Source organism: Strix aluco, chromosome 6 (assembly GCF_031877795.1).
Source record: "Strix aluco isolate bStrAlu1 chromosome 6, bStrAlu1.hap1, whole genome shotgun sequence".
Lineage (NCBI taxonomy): Eukaryota > Metazoa > Chordata > Aves > Strigiformes > Strigidae > Strix > Strix aluco.
In genome coordinates, this window is record NC_133936.1 from 33,061,359 (window position 1) to 33,081,647 (window position 20,289).

At 34.5% G+C, this 20,289-nt stretch overlaps 1 protein-coding gene across 2 annotated transcripts in view; it reads left to right on the plus strand.

Moving 5' to 3' along the window:
• The window catches only part of DNAH7 (dynein axonemal heavy chain 7), a 116,729-nt gene that overhangs the window by 9,497 nt on the left and 86,943 nt on the right, over positions 1-20,289 (plus strand). For both annotated transcript variants that reach the window (XM_074829577.1, XM_074829576.1), the window contains 11 exons: positions 133-258; positions 1,744-1,863; positions 3,378-3,561; positions 5,003-5,182; positions 6,472-6,747; positions 7,709-7,836; positions 8,017-8,095; positions 13,106-13,330; positions 14,718-14,864; positions 15,469-16,154; positions 18,572-18,758. In XM_074829577.1, coding sequence (XP_074685678.1) covers positions 133-258; positions 1,744-1,863; positions 3,378-3,561; positions 5,003-5,182; positions 6,472-6,747; positions 7,709-7,836; positions 8,017-8,095; positions 13,106-13,330; positions 14,718-14,864; positions 15,469-16,154; positions 18,572-18,758 — 2,338 coding nt within the window. The remainder of the gene's footprint in view (positions 1-132; positions 259-1,743; positions 1,864-3,377; positions 3,562-5,002; positions 5,183-6,471; positions 6,748-7,708; positions 7,837-8,016; positions 8,096-13,105; positions 13,331-14,717; positions 14,865-15,468; positions 16,155-18,571; positions 18,759-20,289) is intronic.

Consider the following 20,289-nt stretch of genomic DNA (forward strand, 5'->3'; position numbering starts at 1 on the left):
TCTCCTGAATTCTGTGCTTCCTGGGATGCAAAACAATTATCTTAAAGCAAATGTATAAATATTTTACTTCTTAGCACAGCTACATTCATCCTCCTGTTACTTGTTGGTTTTTTGGTGGTTGTTTTTTTTTAGACTAGAAGTAGTGCCAAAACCTTGGAACAAGTCTTTCTTGTCAGCGTGCAGTTACATGAAAGAAAATTTGCATGCAATAAATCCTTCAATGCTTGCTGTTCTGAACTTGTGGGAGACCTCATTTAAGTAAGTGTTATCTATATCTCTTAGGTTTCAGCTGCTCGGTGATTTCAGAATCTATGTAGGAAATAATGGTTGGTGACATCTTAAGATTTCTAGGTTGCCCTATTGAATTTGAGTCTGCTACAATATATACATCTGAACACTGATCATGGATATGATGACTTTGTTCAAAAGCCATTATCCCAGATTTATTTGTCTCTGTTCCCTTTAACTTTATGCTTTGAAGAGTTTCTGCCAACTGTTCCTCTATAGAGGTCAAGCTTTTTCTTATCTGTACTTCCCCAGATGTCGCATGGAATGCTTTGCCATCTTCATTTCCTTTGGTATCTAGGCACTTTTAAGGAAGAAACTACACATGAAATTTGAGTAGTTTAGCCAATTTGTATATTAATTTCATTAGAGCTTGGGTGAAATGCCATCTAGACCTGCAATTTGTGAATTTGTTTTTTGGTTTGTTTTTCTCTACAGCCTGTTTCACTGACAGTTCAACTTGAGACACTATGTTCCTTGTACAGAAAGACTTCAGAATGGACCTGCTATGATCTTATCTTCTTTAAGCCCTCTTTTTAAAAATTTATTTTCTCTTTGTTATCTTACAGACTCTGGCAAGCTTCTGACATGTTTGAAAAATTACTTATTTTTGGATATGACTTCCATTTTTTAAATAGTCTTTCTTGCTTTTAGTATAGTCCCTTAACCTCTATTTAAATTTGACACTTTTTTTTCAGTCTTTCCCAGGTCAGGAATATTCAAAACAGTCTGTCTCCCAAGAAGAGAAGGGTTGCTCTCTTGTCTAGCTGGGCACTTACGTTTTTTTCCCTTATCTGATTAACAAGGGAAAAGGCATTAGATGAGCTATTATTTTCTGCTCCCCAGAGTAGACCAAACTGCTTGCTTATTTCTTGACTGGTGATACAAAAGAAAATGAACTGACCTGTCTAGGCCAGGTCCTGTAACAAGTTGCAGGGAGTGTTGTTTTTTTTTTTTTTTACATTTTCTTTGTATCTGCCAAGTAAGAGACAAAATTCGGCCAATGCCTTTTAAAAATATAAAACCTGAAAATTATTTTGAAGCTAGCTTTAGATGATGATTTATTTATTTTTACATTGTTTTATTATATTTGTAAAAATCCTACCAGTCATAGAAAGGAATGCAATATAACACATTCAGAATTTTTAATGTTTGATCCTATTAATGAGTAACATATGCACAAACTCTGATTCTGAAAATAGTTATTAATATGCTCAAATATAGTAATTACTACTTCAATTTAAGACCATGCATGCAGACAGTACTGCAGTGCTTATAAACAAGCTTCTGAAACAACAGAAGCTAATTTCTGAAAATAACATTATTTTAAAGTGTTTAAAATATGTTTAAAAACTCTGTTTGAAATGTGAAATATGAAAAATTTCATGGAAATAAAAGAATAAAAAACAAGATACAGTGAATATGCTCCTAAAATATTCATGTGTTACTCTGTTTCAGAAACTTACGCCTTCTTGATACAGAAATATATCACAATAAACAAGAAGCTGAGGACCTCTCATTTTTCCAGAATAAAGTTGTGAAGGAAATTGGAAAATCCAAAGTGATTCTATCTAAAAAGTATGATCCAGTGCATCCATATTTTTTAAATTACAGGGAAATCTAACTTTTTCTTCATCTGTTTTTGAAACTCTGAACTTTCATGTGAGAGAAGGAATGACCTATTTGAATAATACATATTAAAGAAAGAGATGTAGTGTTGTGAAATTCTTTGAGGCCTATGAACAAAAACTGCTGTGTAAATATTGAGCATGTTATTGTGATTTGTGCAGTTTTCTTATTCTGAATTTTTGTGACGTGTTTTGCTCACTTCTTAAAGGGAATAACAAATGTGTCTTAGTCTGTTATGACAAAAGCTTCTACTTTGTGGACTCATTTGTGCTGAATAAATGAGAAAATACGATGTTGCTAGTATCGATAATTTATGACATTTTAGAATATAAACTGTGGTATAATTTATTAGATAATAAGACTTGCCCCCTCCCTACTTCAAACAAAGGAAGTGTCTCATTGGTAGGAAGATTAACCCAGTATCACTTCAGTAATAGTATCTCTGTAGAACATCTACTGATGATTTTGGAATTTCAGTTTGTGTATTCTCAGTTTTGTAGCCGCTTCTGAGAGCAGTCTCATCTAAAAAATGTATTAATGAGATCCATTGACTTTAGAGATTATGACTAAGATGTTCAAAGGTAAAGTGTTTGGATATCATAATGTTTGTATATTCAGTCTAAGATATTTTAAAAGAAGAAAGGCAGTTTTTTTGGTGGTGTACTCAGTATGCTGCACTTAAGTTCTCGAATAAAACATCAAAATTGCTAGATCTTTTTTAGAAGTTTGTGGCTAATTGTTTGTATGCATCTGATCTTCCTTTAACCAATAGTGCTTGATTCCTGCAGTTATGTATTACTGCATTTTTACTATTTCAGGTTTTAATTAAATAATAAAACTGTTGAGACCACTATAGTCTCAAATACTTGTTCTTTCATGCTATTAACCTTGAAGGTTTTTATTTCCATACTTGTCTATGATTCAGTTTCATATTGCCTTTACCATTTTCAGAATTATTTCTTCCTGACCCTGAAGATGCCTTTCTGCTCATAACTGAAGGCTGCACACTTCTGTGTTTGCTTCCTTCCTATTTCCCAGCAATGCCAGAGTCAATTTCATGTTAGTTAAGGGCAGTTGGGCATTGCATTCACATCTTAACATCTGTTGAGGTTACAAGGATGCCTAACAAACTGGCACAGCCCCCGGGACTTAAGTGCGCTGCCTGGGAAGCCTTTCTGGCCTGAGAAAAGAGGAGTCCAAAGCAAGATGATGAATTTGTCTGTCATAATGTCTTATATTTTAAATATGGTTCCATAATCATAGATAACGTTTTCACAGACACAATTCCTTAGAATTTAAATATACTACCATATGACATGCTTAAGTTAAACTATAGTTTCCTAAGTATACTGCAGGATCTTTGGACTGTATGTAATATAAGCATTTATAGCAATTAACTTAAAACTACAGGTTTATTAATGCTAATGACTTGGAAAAACTTAAAAATATTGTATTCTTTTAAGGTGGTTTCCAGAAGTGCAGAAAATCTTTTACCAAGGTAATAAAAGAAAACAAGTTCCCAGCAATGCCAAAATCACTAAATTAGAGTCTTTCTTCAGTTGTGCTGCCACTTTAATGACTCATCAACTGCAACATTTACTTTTACATTCAATTCAAGACTTTACAGATTTATTTGTGGAACCTTCAGTAAGTAGTCTTTCATATGCATAATAGCATCATTGTTCATCCATGTACATACGTTTTGTACTATTCTGCTTCTTTTGAAAATAAAAAAGAAAGTATGAACTTTGGTTGCAGGTGCTTTCTGGAAAAAATGTTAGGAATGCATTATTTATTAAGTAGAAAATAGAGTTTTTTTGTCATGTAAGAAAGGAAATATGAACATATTTTAAATCTGGTAACCTCAAGAACACACTGCAGTCAGACATACAGTAGATTCATTAATATAAAGGCCATTTGCATCTTGCACTAGTGCACTTTCTCTGTAATACCCATCTGTGAAGAAGTCCTATCTTCTCTCTGTTATTAGTAGGCGTCTACTACATGCTTTGACAGAATAGTTCTTGGGTGGGGAAAAAAAAGTAAGAAGGAGTTTCTCTTTTGCACTCACATGATGTCTATTGTAGAGGTAAATATTTCTCGTTGATATTTGATGTCTTGGAGTGCAACTGGATCTTTGTTCAGATTTTGTTAATACAGCCCTGCCATCACATATCCACAGAACTCTGGCTCCAGATAATATTGATGAAAAAAGAGAGAGAATGTAAGGAAGTAAAGAATCATGTTGTGGAAGCAGAGTATATATTTTTCATTTCTGCTCCCCTCTAATTGCTTTGTATGCTTCTGAGTTAAGTGAGCTTTGATGTCAACAGTACTATTTTCTGTTTTAATAATAATAGGTACATATTTTCTAATCCTTCCTAATGGTGATCCTATGCTACCTAGTAGTGATAAAATGCTTCCTTGTGTTTCCTAATTAAATTTTTGTGGTGTTAGGATATGTTAGCAGATGTGGGGAAGTTAAGAGGTGTCTGATCCAGCTTAAAGATATGATGAAAAATCCAATTATGCCACCAAGGACAAAAGCATATACAAATTTTCATGCTGGGATACGTAGGAGTCCATACTGCAAATATATACTCATAATACTCAGTTTAGTTTTTGTGGATCGGGTTCTTGTTTAACAAATAAAATTGGATGTAACACTTTTTTTTTTTAAGGTTAGTAGAGTCATAGTGACTGCTCCAGGTGATGAATACATGTACTGCTGTACACATAATTCATATATTGCTACATTTGTGAGTGCTACTACTGTGAAGATACTCTGCTTCAGTCTGTGCAGACAACTTTATAAAAGTTGTTGGCTGGTGTATAGAGGATGCCTCTTGTGCCTACTAAAAATAACGTTGTATCTCATCTTAATGAGTACTAGTTTATGTGGATTTTGTGAGACGTACTTCCTACTTGCACAAGTATTTTTGTTAGGATTATGGCACATCATTTGCAATTAAAGTAATGAGAACTTAAAATGCATATACTGGAGTAAATTTTAATCATCCTTTGACTTTTCCTCCATGAATTAGGTTAACTAATAATTTACTCTCCTTTTTTTTTTTTTTTGTGTTAGCAATCTGTCCAAGCATACAAACACCCAGGTTTAATCCTGAGGCTAATCCTTGAGAATGACCGTATTAAATTTGAACCTGACTTTAATGACTACGAGGATATATTACTGAATGTTTATACTCTTATGATTCAAGCTGTCACTGATATACCAAGAGTTGAGACCAAATTATTTTCTAAGTGGGTAAGAAATTACAATACTCATGGATTATTTTTTTATCATTATATTGTTGCTACACTTAGTTCCTAGGTATTTTAATGAATAGCCCTATTGTCAGATCTTGTGTAGTAATACTGTAATACTCTTTCAGGATATTTAGAACAACTTGAAATCATCTTAATTTTGTTAATAAAAGGCCCAGTCACTGTTTTCTAAGCAAATAAAAATCCAAGAATCGACTAGTTTCCTCTGAGTTATTTTTTGCAGCAGCTACTGCAAATGTACTACAAACAAAATTGGTGCATTTAAATTTTAAACACATTTCTGCAGTATTCTGGGAAACACCTTCTATTTTGATACTGGAAAGGGTACTGTCTTTTTAAATATAGAATCTTCTGAGTAGCCTATCCTTTAAAAAAACTAAACCATAATTTTTAAGCAGTTTATGTTTGAGTTGTTTTGTGCATTCAACCAGATTAAAATGTTAGGTCAAACAGGAAACAATCCAGGTTAAGTAAGCAACATTTTGTGAAATAAAAAAAGTACCTACTTGGTTTAGAATTGCATGTTACTTTCAGTATAGCAGTCTTAGTTTTTAATATGGAGAGAGGGAAGGTAATGTTCTGTGGTGCCTCTTGATCATTTCCCAGTGAGCTGTGGGAGGCGAACATTTCTTTTTTTCCTGAAGGAATATAATTTGGACATTGTTGCCCTTTCTGTTTAGCACCAACTTCAATTTTAAATAAAGATACTAACCCTCAATGTTTTTGTTAATATGCTTGAACACATGACCAAGCAGAAACCTGAGTAATATGCTTTATAAAAGCACTAATCAATTACGTGTGAAAAGACAAATTAAAAGACGCATCTCAAGCATGTCTAAGTGCACAAGAGCAAGGCTTTAGATTATCTCAGGGGTTTCAGGGAAGTGTTTTCCATTTTTCTAATGTTACAGATTCATGAATTGACAGCAAAATTGAAGTGTTGTGCCTGTGGTTCAGGAAAAATAAAATCCATGTAGATTGTTTTAGGTGGATAAGTATGTGGACTTCCAAGTTTCTGAATGAATTGGCTCTGATCTCTTACTTGTTGGAGGCAAACATCCATAAGCTAGGATTCAAAGAAATTTTGGAGTAGAATGTAAATAGCTGTATCTACAAAATCAGGTTTGTAATCAGACTTTAATTAGATTTTAAAGTAACATTTAGTTGATTTTTCTATCCTGTTTATCTTCTGTGCCATAACTGAGCTACAGACATAACTGTAGTTTGAAAATGTGTTTACTTTTTTGTTTTGTTTGGGTTTTTTTAAAGCCAAAAGATGAGTCCTCATCAACTGTCTTGAAGCCTGTTATCTTAGATGAAGTCTTGGATGAACATAAGAAAAGGATTAGAGAAGAAATAGCCAAAGAAAGTGCTGCACCTGTGGAACATCTCAAGCTGTATGATAAGTACAGCTTCCTGATAAATAAACAAGCTGAACAAGATATTGATCAATTCCTGACAGAGGAACATACCTTTGAAGAAATGAAAAGGGAAATTATAAAGTACCAGAAACTTGCTGAGGAAATGAAGTATACTTCTAGGAAGGTAAATTGTAATAATATCCATAAAGAGATATGGATATTATTTTAATGTTGATTTTGTACTAAGAATGTTGTCAAAGGTGATGATAATGAACTTTGAGATAGTTAAAGTGAAAATTTTTTCAGAGGAGTTTTTCAAGAGTTAGCATTTCCGGGGTGTATTTGCCATACATAAGTGAGACTTAGTTATTTTTGTTAGAAATTTTGTGACTTCTGAAGGCGTTTAGAGTATGCTCCTCTTAGATGTGAAGGAGTAAGAGAAAGTGTGGGTCCAGCCACCTCCAAATTCCTTCCAAGCATCTAAGACAGAGGATCCTTAACATGAGCCACTTCTTTTGTCCCTGTAAGGATATTCCATGGTAAGAATCCTTCATCCATTGTGAAAAAGAACTTGGAAGGCTGAAGTGGTTTTCCTTAAATTGTTTCTCTCCTAGCATTCAGTGCAAACCTGAGTTCTGGAGAAACTAGTACTTACAGGCCTGATATGAGGGCTTCTGTGTGTGGAATTCAAGCTCGCTTGCCCACTAGTCAGAGTGTTGGATTTGGAGACACACAGGGAGGCATAGTCCCTTTTTAATCCTAAGGAATGTCACATGTCTCAATCAGTAAAGCAAGTTTACCACATTTTAGATGTATCTCAAACTCTGTAATTTCACCAGACAGCATTTGCTGCTACAGACAGTAGATGCCCTTCTTTTTTGAGGAAGTAGATTATTTGTCAAGATAAAAAGCAATAGACGTAAAATTTATGTGAATTTATCAAAATTTATTTTGATGTGCAGATACAGAAGAACAGTTTTTTGCAACTGTAGATTTTTCTTTCCTTTCTTCACTTGAAAGTTTTAAAAGAGTTTTATGGTTTAACTAAATTCTGGGATGAGATCCTTGACATTCTGTGTAAGACAGTGAGAGAAAATAGGTAAAAGCTATTCAGTGTTCTGACAACTCTTATGTTTGTATTGCAGTGTTTCCATCTAGGAATGTTTGAATTGCATTGCGATGAATTAATAAGTGCTTTGGTAAAGCGAGCAGATAATATTTGTGAAAAAGTTATTTCCAAAATGTTCAAAGATCATCAAGACATAAGTGTGAGGTAACACTTGAACTGAAAATATATATTGAAATGTACATAATTTCGTTTCCGTTGTTGAATTATTTTAATCCTTAAAGGATATGTTGATCTCATTTTTGCTGTTATAAATGTATCTGATTTGTCCAAGGATGATTAAAACAAAACCCACATGCTAAACTGGTTATTTTATATATTTTTCAGACTATGTGATGAGTTTGACAGAATATCAGAAAAAGCACTTACTACTCCGTTTAATACACAGGAACTAATGGAACTTAAGGTACTCTTTTTTTTTTTTTTTTTTTTTTTAAATATATATAAGAGTCTAAGCAAGAAGTAGCTACCAGTACTATTGCTCTGGCCTTAAGCAGTAGCTTTCTGCTGTCACTTGCCCTGTACAGTGGCATTTATTGGCGAGAATGCCAGTTGACATGGACCAAAACCCTGTAGAGCAGCTATCTCCAAAGTGGGGGGTCTGCAGTCCAGGGGGTGCACAAGATGATCCATTGGAGTATGTGAAGGAAATAGTATTTATTTTTTATCTTAAAAAAAAGAGAAAGAAATTAAGCTTTACCAATATTTAATATATAGATTGACACTGGTGCCTTTAGTCTGTATGTCAGAAGCTCCCGTGTCACGTGTGTACGTGAGGTGTCCTGAGGAAAGAGCAGCTGTTCCACAAGGCACAGGGATTCACAGTGGCACCCTCAGTTGTTCACTTGCTTTCAGCATATTACTATGTATTGCACTTTGTGTGCCTAGTTAAGTAGATTTTTGGATTATGTTACCTAGTTTTAACTAACTTAACCCTCACAAAATGGCCAAGTGGCTTAAAAAGATTCCCTCAAAGAAACTGCAGATTGAAGATAATACTAATAATGCAAGCACAAGTGATCAAGAAAATGGCAGAGCTGACACTTCTAGTATAAGCTCTTCATCATCCACATTACGAGGTAAAAATAATGATGGTCTAATCAGATTTGACAAGTTGGCCAAAAGAATTCAAGATTATCAGGAAGAGTATTTGAAATATGAATTTACATCCACTATCATTAATGATGAACCTTGCCCGAAATGTCTGTTGTGACTCGAGGTATTAGTTAATGATATATGAAACCATCACACTTAGCAAGACGTGTAAAAACTTGTAGCGGCCATAAAAATGAGTCAAAGTGTTCTTCTTTCATTCTGCAGCGCAGGGGCCGTTTATTTTCTTTAAACTCTCTTTTTCTTCTTACAATAATACATACTTAGACAATAATACATACTTATGCTCTCATTCAAGCTCTTACTTCATAATAAGCAAATCAGCAACTAGACAGCCATCAACCCTCTCTCCCATCAGACAGTTCAGTACTTTTCCACAGCTCAGCGTTACAGGGGTCCCTTGTTTTTTCCTGCCACCTTAGCACAGCCTGGCAGTTTCTTATCTGTCTTCGAAGGCCTGTTTCACCTCAAAGCCTTGCTCCTTCTCCGGGCCTGCGCAGAGCTGACTGCCCAATGTTGACTCCTCTCTTAACATATTGAATCTCCCACAGCTGCGCAGGGCTGACACTCCCACAAAAACTAAACATCCAGATCATCAAGAGAAGCCTCTATGTTTTTTTCAGTGAAGTTTCAAGTCATGTGATACTTGATCCAGTACTCTACAAAATCTAATGATCCATGCTTAGAAGACTCAGAAGCCTCTTCTTATTTAAGAGTGAAAGAGAAAAAGCCACATACCATTGGGGAAACACTTGTTCTTCCTGCTATGGTAAAAATGGCTGAAATAATACATGAAAAACAGTATGGTGACAGACTAAAATGCATTTCTTTGCCAGCAAATACTGTTGGAAAGTGCATGGAAAACATTGCTGAAGATTTGTAGAAACAAGTATTAGAACAAATTATGCAGTGTGGGAGATTTGCTATACAGCTGTATGAAAGTACAGATGTTTAACATATCTCAGTTTGTGGTATTTGCTAGATTCTGTTTCAGTAATGACATACATGAAGAACTACCTTCTTCTGAGCCACTAAGGGAAAAAGGTATTGGAGAAAATATATTCTCAACAGTAAATGACTTACAGTGCTTTATGGAAAAACTCTTCAGGTGTAACTACTGATGGAGTGGCTTCTTTGACCAGAATAAAAAACTGATTCTGGGGTAAGGTTACAGAGATAGCACCACATGTAAAATTCATTCACTACATCATTCCTAAGCATGCTATGACAGCAAAGATGTTAGAACCAGAAGTGTACAAAGTTCTACAGGATGTCATCAATGTGGTTAATTTTATAAAACAAGATCTTTGAATAGTAGAATTTATATAATAGTTTGTATTGAGATGGGGTGTAACCATGAAAATCTTCTGTGCTGCGCAGAGGTTTGCTGGTTATCTTGGGGCAAATTCCTTTCAAGAGTTGTCAAACTTAAGGATGAGTTATGTATTTTTCTTTTTGGAAAAGACAAGTGTTCCTAATTTATTTGACCTTTTTTGTGATGACAAGTGACTGTCAGTAGTATGCTACCTAGCAGATGTTTTTGGTAAAATAAAGACACTTAATCTGTCCTTTAAGGTAAAGGTGACATCTTTAAGAATGAGTGAGAAATTAACTGCTTTTCAAAAGAAAATCATGCTATAGAGAGAGCGTTTTGAAAATGGATGCTTGGAAATGTTTCCATTGTTAACCTGACTTCGTTGCTGAAAACCATGTGTCCCTTCCTGTAAAAACTCTCATTTCTGTAGACTTTAAAAACTTGGAAACAAAATTTTCTAACCTGTTTAAAAATTTTACAGAATGTTTCAGTGGGTTTTGAATGCCTTCATTAAAAATGCAAGACCTTCCATTTAGTTTGCAAAAATGACATTAGAGGAAATGGGAGTTTACTAGATGAATTTCAACCAAAACCTTTGCGTAATTGGTGGATGGGATCATGATTTATTAAGCACAGCCAATGATGCAATTCTTCCATTTAGGAGTGCGTCTTTGAGGGTTTATTTTCAGCTGTGACAGCCATTAAAACAAAGTACTGAAATAGACTGAAGTTAGAACAAGACCTTTGAATCTCTGAATCTCAAAGTATTAAACCAAGATTAATGAAGCATATTCAAACACATTGCTCTCAGTAAAAGTATTAATAATATTAGTGAAAGCAAAAAGGCTTCTGTAAAATTATTAAAGATTATTTTAAATATTTATTTCATCTTCATTTAATCCTTTCTTAATTTCTATTTTTTGTGCATGTTTTATTGTGTGCATAATATGTTAGTATAGTAGTATTTGTGTATAGTCTAGAAATAAATATATTGGGGGTGCATGCTTAAAAATTTCTTGTTGATGAGGATGTGTGATCAAGAAAGTTTGGAGACCACTGCTGTAAGGGAGCATGCTAGCAAGCAGTGTGACTGGCTCGAACACTGATTGAGCCTGTTAGTATTATAGGTATTTAGTTAGTAATCTAGGCATTACGTGAAAGTTTTTTCACTGATTTTCAAGAAGCAATGTGTTTGTATATAATAGCTTGGAATAAGTGCATGATTTTATTTCTATCCCCATCCAGCTAGTCTAAGCAGATAACAAGTAATTTCTGTACTGTGGGCAACATGCCACCAGAATTAAATTTAGACTGTCTGTTCAGGGTTCTGAACAGATAGTGTAGTCAAACAGTGAATATCTCTTGGTTCTCCTGAATTAAATTCAAGCAATTGAATTAGATGTGGAAGACTCAATATCCATTCCTAATATCCTAAACTAATCAAAGAGTTGAAACTTGAGATGTAAGAAACTTTAATATGTATTTAATTCTTCACAAGGAAACTTTAAAAAGCACTCACTGGCAAATTGTATGAAGTAATTTTGCCTTTACGTCCTTTGCTGAATGATCACTTAAAATTTAGCAGATGTAGGGTTTGCAGTTTGGTAACTGTAAAATCCCATCTCCTCACTTACAAATACCACTTCTGTAATCAAAACCCTGCTGTTTCTTTGATGTGTTTAGGCTCCAGTTCAGCAAAGCATTTATAGTCACACTTGAAATGTAACATGTCTTTGTCTCTTGCTGTTCCGCAAAGTTCTGATGCATGTGCCCAGTATTAAATGTGTGAAATATAGGTGTGTGCTTAAAATAAATAGGGTGCCTGAGTGGTTGGCTGAATTTGGTCTGAGTGAGTTGAACTTTTGCTACAGTGAAGTTTAACATAAGATATAACTGGAATAATTTTTTCAAGTAAAAACTAAAATGTTTAGAAGTTGAACTGTGTGCTATCGGAGAATATGGTGCCTTTAAAGTGCATATGTTACACTATAATTTTTTTTGTTGGAGAATAAACAAATTGCATTTAATCATGGGTAACATACATTATTATACCAGCATCAAACCCCTTCTAATAGTTCTTCCATCTCATTGCTGAAAAAATATACTAGTCTTTGTTTGGGGTATTCTTTTAATAGCCACATATTCTCTGGATCCATAGCAATGAATATGTTCTGAAGCATAGAAAGTGCTGTTAAGAGAGTAGAAGTGTAGTTTTACTGGACAATTTATCTCTACCTAAAAATGTTTCCAGTGATACCACGTTGTGTCATCATATTAAATTTTTCCATGTTTTCAGTTGATGGATATCAAGTAATATTTACATATACTGGTATACTATTGATCTGCCCAATTGGCCAACATTTTTACTAATACAGCATTTTGCTTTCAGAGTGCTTTGTTATGGATTAAACTACTTTGTGTTGCTGTTTTGTTGGGAGTACCATACAGAATGCTACATGTATCAACACAGTTTACTGCAAACTCTTGAGATCTGAAAGAACAGTGTAATTTTTATTTTAATCATAATGAGCAGTGCAGTGTCTGTCTATATTCCTTATATTCTTACTGCTAGGGAAGACCTAATCTTACATTGGGCCATCCAGTGCTTCCCTTTCTGAAGTGTATCTTTCTTTTCTAAGTTTTCCTTGGTAACACCGCGCTTTCTTTCCTAAACCTGCAGCATTTACAACAGGCTGTCTGGATTGGCTTTCATTAGTCCAAACCTTTGTGCATACAGCTTCACCCATTCTTTTGAGTTTTATACAATAAAATAGCTAGTAAGGCAGTTGTATTAACAAGTTATGTACTGTAAAAATGGCTAGTATCATGCCATTCTGTATAAACACCTTTTCAGATCATGCATTTCTAATTTTATTTCATTTTCCTTGTAAAAAATAAGCTTTTAAAGTTAGGTGTTAACTACTTCAGGCATTATTTTAACATTAAGTTATATAAAAAATGTCTTCCCTTTTAATTTCTGTTCCCCAGGCCTGTATTCAGAAAGTGGAAACATGCGACATGCTTGAATTGGAGCAGAAATTAGTGGATGCTGTAAATTGTGTTGCTTTCCTGATAGAATGTGTCAACTTTTCACCAGCAGACATTCGACTGAACAGTAATGTTTTTCAATGGTATGCACGAATGCCAAGTATCTTTGAAGAGCACAGAAAGATAATTAAAGAAAAAACAGATCAATTTCAAGATGATCTTAAGGTTTGTAATGACAATATTTTAAAAGTCCTTGAGGTACTAATTTTAAATGGCATATAGGACATAAAATAATGGATTGAATAACCTCTTTTATTTTCCCATATATTTTAAAAATAAGTTTGAAGTAGATGTTTTTATATTATCCTTGGTATTAAATAATTTTTGCCTGCTTTCCACTCATTTATTTTTCACATATCCACAAGTAGTGCAAGACAAGGCACATCGCACATTTTGCACTCGGAAAGCTCTCTGGTTACAGAACTTCCAGAGACATTGATGCAAGTTGTCTGTATGTGAAATAGTAAAATTCAGGTAGATCATTTAAAGACATGTATATGGCTTGATTTATGCACATGAGCAGTCACTTTGGAGTTAATGGCAATATATGAAATTTCTATGATAGCTCAAAAAAAAAAATCTGCATTAGTTTGTGTGATTTTGCTGCTAGGATAATGTCAAATAAGGTAGTTTTATAACAAAACTGCATCTAAATTCAGATTTGTTTTATTTGTTTTTATTTTTTAACCTCATACTTTACATGTATTATATCTATTAGAATTTTTCATTATAGTTATTAGACTTTTACAGTACAGTTTGTTATATTATCTAAGCGATAGGATCTCTCCACAAGGATTGCTAATTACTGGGCTGCTGATTCATTACAGTTGCTGCCTGTATAGCTGTCTGCTTTGGTTTTCTTGTACTCCTTAGTATCCATCATTTTGTCTTAGATCACATTTTGTCTTAGACCATACGTATTTTGAGATAGTCTCTATGGTTATGCAGTATGTTTAAAGAAGTAGCTGGTAAGTGTTACTGTGTTATAAATAAATATACAGCATAGACTCAAAACATGTTATTGCTTTGTATGGTTTGATGCTTGGTTTCAGACATTGACCACTACTGATACTCAATGTGAAATGTGTTGTGGAGTCACATGTACGAGGCAAAAGCTATCCTTGATCTGTAAGGCTTTAAGACAAGACACACCTGTCTTGTGAAACTGTTTAGATTTGTCTGACATTTGATTAATGCTATTATTCTATTTTAATTTGAGATATACTAGGCATTTGAATTTAGCTTTCTATTATTAGCCTGCTGAGTATGTCCATCACAGAAAGCAGAAATTTTTATGTCCAACTATATCCTATGACATAAAACCCAAAGTCATGTCTGTTAGCCCAATAAGTCACTGCAAGTAACAGTAGTATTCAGGACAAACTCTGTAATTTGGGTGGAATAGATACTAATGTGCAAATATGTTGGGTGTCTTAGATTTTCTGCAAGTATAAAGTGTCCTACTATAGCAAATCAGAATAGTTACTCCTTTTTATAGAAATTTATTGTGATTTTTTTAAAATGAGTATATGCTTACTTGATGTTTAATTAGATACGCTGTGAACAATTTGTAGAGGAACTGAAAAGGTACTCTAAGCAGGTTGAAGAACTTAGTGCATTTGGAGATATTCAGGAAGTCAACAGGTATTTGAAGAAAGCTCAAGCGTTAAATACAAAACTGGATCTCGCTGCTGATAAGGTACAGATTATAGTCTAAACTAGTCCAATAGTATAAATTGTAAATCTTAATATTTGTGTTGTCAGAATCAACAGTTTGCTTAGTTATGCAGTTACTGAGATGTGGCAAAATAATTCTTAATTCAGCTATGAAATATTTTAACATGATTTGCAATTTAAACTGCAAATTTACTGAGCACAGTAATTTGTTACTATGTGGTCTTGAGTTAGTACGGCAGCACTTTGCATAGTGAAGGAGTGGATTAAGTTTACTTAGGTTTGCATAGAAATTATACTTTTATGTTCTTGGAAGCGCAATTCCTGATGCTCATTATTACCTTCCATTTGTTAAAGCCTCCATGGTAATGGAAATTATAGAGGAATGCCCAGGTACCATTTTAAACCTCTAACTATATTCCTTTATTGACTAGCATGAATGCTGAGCTGTTATTGTTAAAGATTTCTTTAACTGCAGTCAATGGCAGCATTTACATAATAGACTGGTTTAGTAACTCAAAAGTTAATTTGAAGCTTGCTGAACACACTGGAAACCTCCTTAATTCCTGTGGTAAGGACCTGGTATCATGGACAGATTTGTATTTCAGACCTCACTTATGTCTCAACAGATTGGTCAGTTAAATTCAGAAGAAGAGTCCTTTGGATGGCCAGTATCTCAGTACCCTCAGTATAAAAACATCCGGAATGCTCTTGCTCCATATCTTCGTCTCTATGATATGACTGTTGAATTCAACAGGAAACACAGAGACTGGACAGAGGGAACATTTACAGAAGTGAATCCAGACAAAGTAGAGATGGATGTAGGAAACTACTGGCACGAATTGTATAAACTAGAAAAAGCCCTCCACAATTCTCCAAATGCATTAGCAATGACAAGACAGGTTAAATCAAAAGTAGAGGAATTCAGATGCCACATTCCTCTAATCCAGGTGATTTGCAATCCTGGTTTGCAAGAAAGGCACTGGGAAGAGATGTCAACAATTGCTGGTTTACCACTGTGTCCTTCTGAAGACTCAAATGTCTTGTCATATATTAACTTGCATCTTGAACCATTCCTAGAAAAGTTTGAGACCATCAGTGAAACAGCTGGAAAAGAACATTCACTTGAGAAAGCTTTAATGAAAATGATTTCTGAATGGGATCAAATGGAGTTCACTCTTCTTGCCTACAGAGAAACAGGGACCCATATTTTGTCATCTGTAGATGATATTCAGATGTTATTGGATGACCACATTGTCAAAACTCAGACTATGAGAGGATCTCCATTCATTAAACATTATGAGAAGAGAATAAGGTAATTTTTTTTCCTAATAGAAAGTCACCAAGTAATGTTACCAAATAAGAAACCTTTTCTGCTTAGTCTAAAGCATAGGGTCTTCAAATGCTTTTGTTTATCCTCATTAAGCAGTGAATTAATCTCATTTTAAAGGGCTAAAGCTTTTGTCCCGTGTGAGCTATTTAATCCCATGAAGCTGATTTTGACTTTTAATTAACGATATGGGAAGTGCTAATGCACTGTAGAGGTTGCTAAACATTTCTAATGCACTCTTGTACTTAAGGTACCAGATGCATCGTAACATTACCTTTGTTTTACCAGATAAAACATATCTGAGGTGTAGATGGAAAGTTTGTAGACTAAGAGAATATAGTCTAAACTTTCTACCTAAATTATAAAGCTACTGAATCTTTTAGCTCGTCAACAATTAAAAATGTTAAGGCTTATATAAGGAAGATAAAGAAAATGAAAACAAGACAAATTTCAGGGAAGTGATGAAAGATTTTTTTTTTTTCCTAATGCAGAAAATTAAATTCTAAAACATAGCATTGCATGTTAAAAATTCTGTACTTCATCTTTGAGGATAGATTTTAATCTGTTTTTGTCTCTTTCCTCAAGAAATACCTTTCCTCAAGAAATACCTTACTTGCTTCTTAAATCCCCCAAACATAGCCATATTGTGGAAAACCAAAAGTCTTTCATTTAAAGTTTGGCTATAATTATCTAGCTATGTAGGTACCTCCAAATTCCCATTAACCTGCAAAAATGCTATTTCAGATTTCAGCACATACTCAATAAATATGAAAACGTACATATACATATGTGTATATTCCAATAAGTGTTAATTCTCTAATTACTACTGTACTATAGTATGAGTTCCTTCCTTATTAATGTAAAATGGTAGGTTTTGCCTATTTAAAAAGAGTAAGCACACCATGGTAATTTCATCAGTTTTTTGGTGACTGACAGCATTTGTAATAATATAAGGTATTAGTATTACTTCAGTCTTTGAGAACTAGGTGATTGCACAATGGTTGCTTTCTCAATAACCCCACAAAGCACATACGATTCTAGATTGCTGCCACTGATTATTTCAAATTCCTCGTCTTAGTTTTGGTGTATTTTTGGTGTAAGCAAATTAACTGACCTGCCTAACTTTCCTCTTGGAAAGCTGCATTTTTCTCTACCTCTTGGTAGAAGCAAAATCACCAGATATGAGGTACCAATACCTAAGAGATGAAAGAGGGACTTCGAGTAGAGGAGAAGGTACACACAAGCAAAGCTGTCTGTTTAGAATCTGTGACACGTGAATGAATGAAGGGGGAAGTTAAGTATGTTTTCACATGTATCATTTTACGGAGCTCAGTGACGCCCATGTATGAGTGCTCTGTTGAGAAAATTATTGCCATGGTTCATATATACAATATGTATTTTAACAGCATGCACTTGTAATAATAATTCTGTTTGTACTGTCCAGTAGTATGAGAGTTGTAAAAAATACCAGTTTTATACAGGAAAGAAGAATATATGTACTTTTTATAGGATGATAAATAGCACTTTATTTTAATATGTTTTTCTAAATTGTTTGTCAGTGAATTGGGAGTACCAATGACATTAGAGAACCGATAATAGCACATGTCCATGACAATATCACAATGTCTAATATTGGTGAGATAGTAAGAAGTGTCAAATGGTGGTGGTAATAATTTTAAAACAACGCAGAAAAATTGAGGACACTTAGAAAAAATGATAGACTAAAGGATCTTGAATTTTTACCAATCAAAAGGAAAGACTAAATAGCTATTGAATTATAATATTGTGTACCCATATTGGTGTGCAGTAATATTGAAGGACTCTTTAATCTATCAAACAGATGTGTTCAACATTCACATCTGGAATTTGGAGTCAGAAATAAAATGTGACTTAACCATTGGACTATTTACTACTTGAAATCTTTTAATTAAGACCAAATGTCTTTTTAGGACAATGTCTACATATTTTTGGTTTAGTAGTTTAGGTTACTTTTGCCATCTCAGCCTACCTATTTTAGCAAACGATTAGAAATAGTAACCTGGGCTTTGGCATATGCCAGAAACCTGATTACATACTCAATTGAAGTGAATTTGTCCGTGGATACTGTTACATGCTAAAGTGTGTGCTACGTTTATTCACTGATACTATTAGTCTATTTGCTGGATTAACCTAGTTCATGAAATCCTACGGTCAACCTTACAGGTGATCCAGCTGCAGAAATCAATGTGGACTTTGTATGCAGGAAATAGGGCTAGATGAATATGATATTCTGCTGAAATCTTATAACATACCTGTTGCCCTTGCTGCTGAATATGCAAATTGCCAAAAAGATCTTAATAGTCTGCTGGAAATATTTTACTGGAAGCATCAATTAATGCATTTGAACTAATGCTACTTTTTAGGGAATGGGAAGGAAAGCTGTTGTTGGTACAGGAGATCTTGGATGAATGGCTGAAGGTTCAGGCTACTTGGCTTTATTTGGAGCCAATTTTCAGTTCTCCTGACATCATGGCTCAGATGCCTGAGGAAAGTAGACGATTCAGTACTGTGGTTAAGACATGGAAAGACTTAATGAGATCACTTTTTCAGGTAAGTCCTGCTGTCCTAAGAATACAGAGTGAATTTGAGTATGTACCAAAAAAAATTGTTTCTGATAACACAGTCTGTTTTCTGTTTCATCTTAGCCCCCTTTCTTAGATTCTTTTAAAACTTATTTTGCAGAACTGTTTCAGATACAATCATAGAGGCATTGATTGGGAGAGGCCACTGCAGCTCAGTTAGTCTGGCTTCTTTCTAAAAGCAGAACTTTTGCCAACACTACATCAGGTCAGCCACAGCTTTGTGTAGCCAAATTTCAAAAATCTCCAAGGACAGGGATTTCTCGTAGATTACCTCCAGAGACTTCAGTGCTGTGATACCTTCCTAGTGAATAATTTTTTCCTACTACCCAAACTGAACCTCCCAAGCAACGATTTGTACCTGTTGCCCCTTGTTGCCCAACTGTCACTGCTGAGAAGTTGGCTCTGGTTTTTTAATATTGAATGGTAGAGATGCCTCCCTAATTTTAAACTGTTTAGATATTTAACTTGCTTCAAAAGTGCTATTCTGATCTACTATAAATCAGTAATAAAGCAGTTGTCAGATGCCATTACTGCACATGTCTGGCAGTTCAAAATGTTACTGTCTTGCCAATCTGTTTCTTATTGATGCTTTCCGGAAGTTAGCACTGTTACTAGGATCAGTTAATGAGATTATATGAATGCTCTTTGCTTCAGTTGTTAGATGTTCTCAGCCTTGGATCGGGTTAGATTGGCTATATTTGCCAGCCTAACTGGATGAAGAACACTCCTACAATCTCTTCTGCTGACTGCTGAGAGGGCAATAGTTTCTAGCAAAGAGGTGGTACTAGTAAGGGAAGAGGTAACGTTTGAAACTGGCACAAGTGATTCTTCAGCAGTTACATGGTCAATGGTCTGAATGCATGCTCTACAAATTCTGTTCCTCAGGGAATAACCAGTTACCCAGTAATTCTGGTAATCCTATTATATAATCCTAGTGATTCTAATAATGATTAGAGAAGACTGCATTCATTCTGAAAAAGTTCCCTAATATCAAGGACGTTTCAAGTAGTATGTTGCATTTTTAAGTGGGTTTAGCAAGCTATTCAACAGACTTGAGAAGATTTATGAGATTCACTGTTTTCCATGGTAGGGACATAAGGTTGCCATTTGAAGGAAAAAATTAGAAGTTTGCTTTCATCTGTCTCATGCCCTTGCAGAACTTTCAGAGATCCATTATGTCATTAGGACAGATGCTAAAATCTTCACTTAGTCTAAAAGCTTTAGATCTGAGCTCTTTTCAGGTTGCAGATATGGTCTTAATCATAGAATCATAGAATGGTTTGGGTTGGAAGGGACCTTAAGGATCATCTAGTCCCAACCCCCCTGTCATGGGCAGGGACACCTTCCACTAGACCAAAGGTTGATCCAAGCTCAATGCCAGAATAGAAGTTTACCAATCTCAAATTGATTTTGGATAAACAAGTAGGCATTATTTTCCAGAAGATGGCACTCTGTTTCCACAAATGCAATGTTTGAGTTTCATGGCTTAAATGAATGCT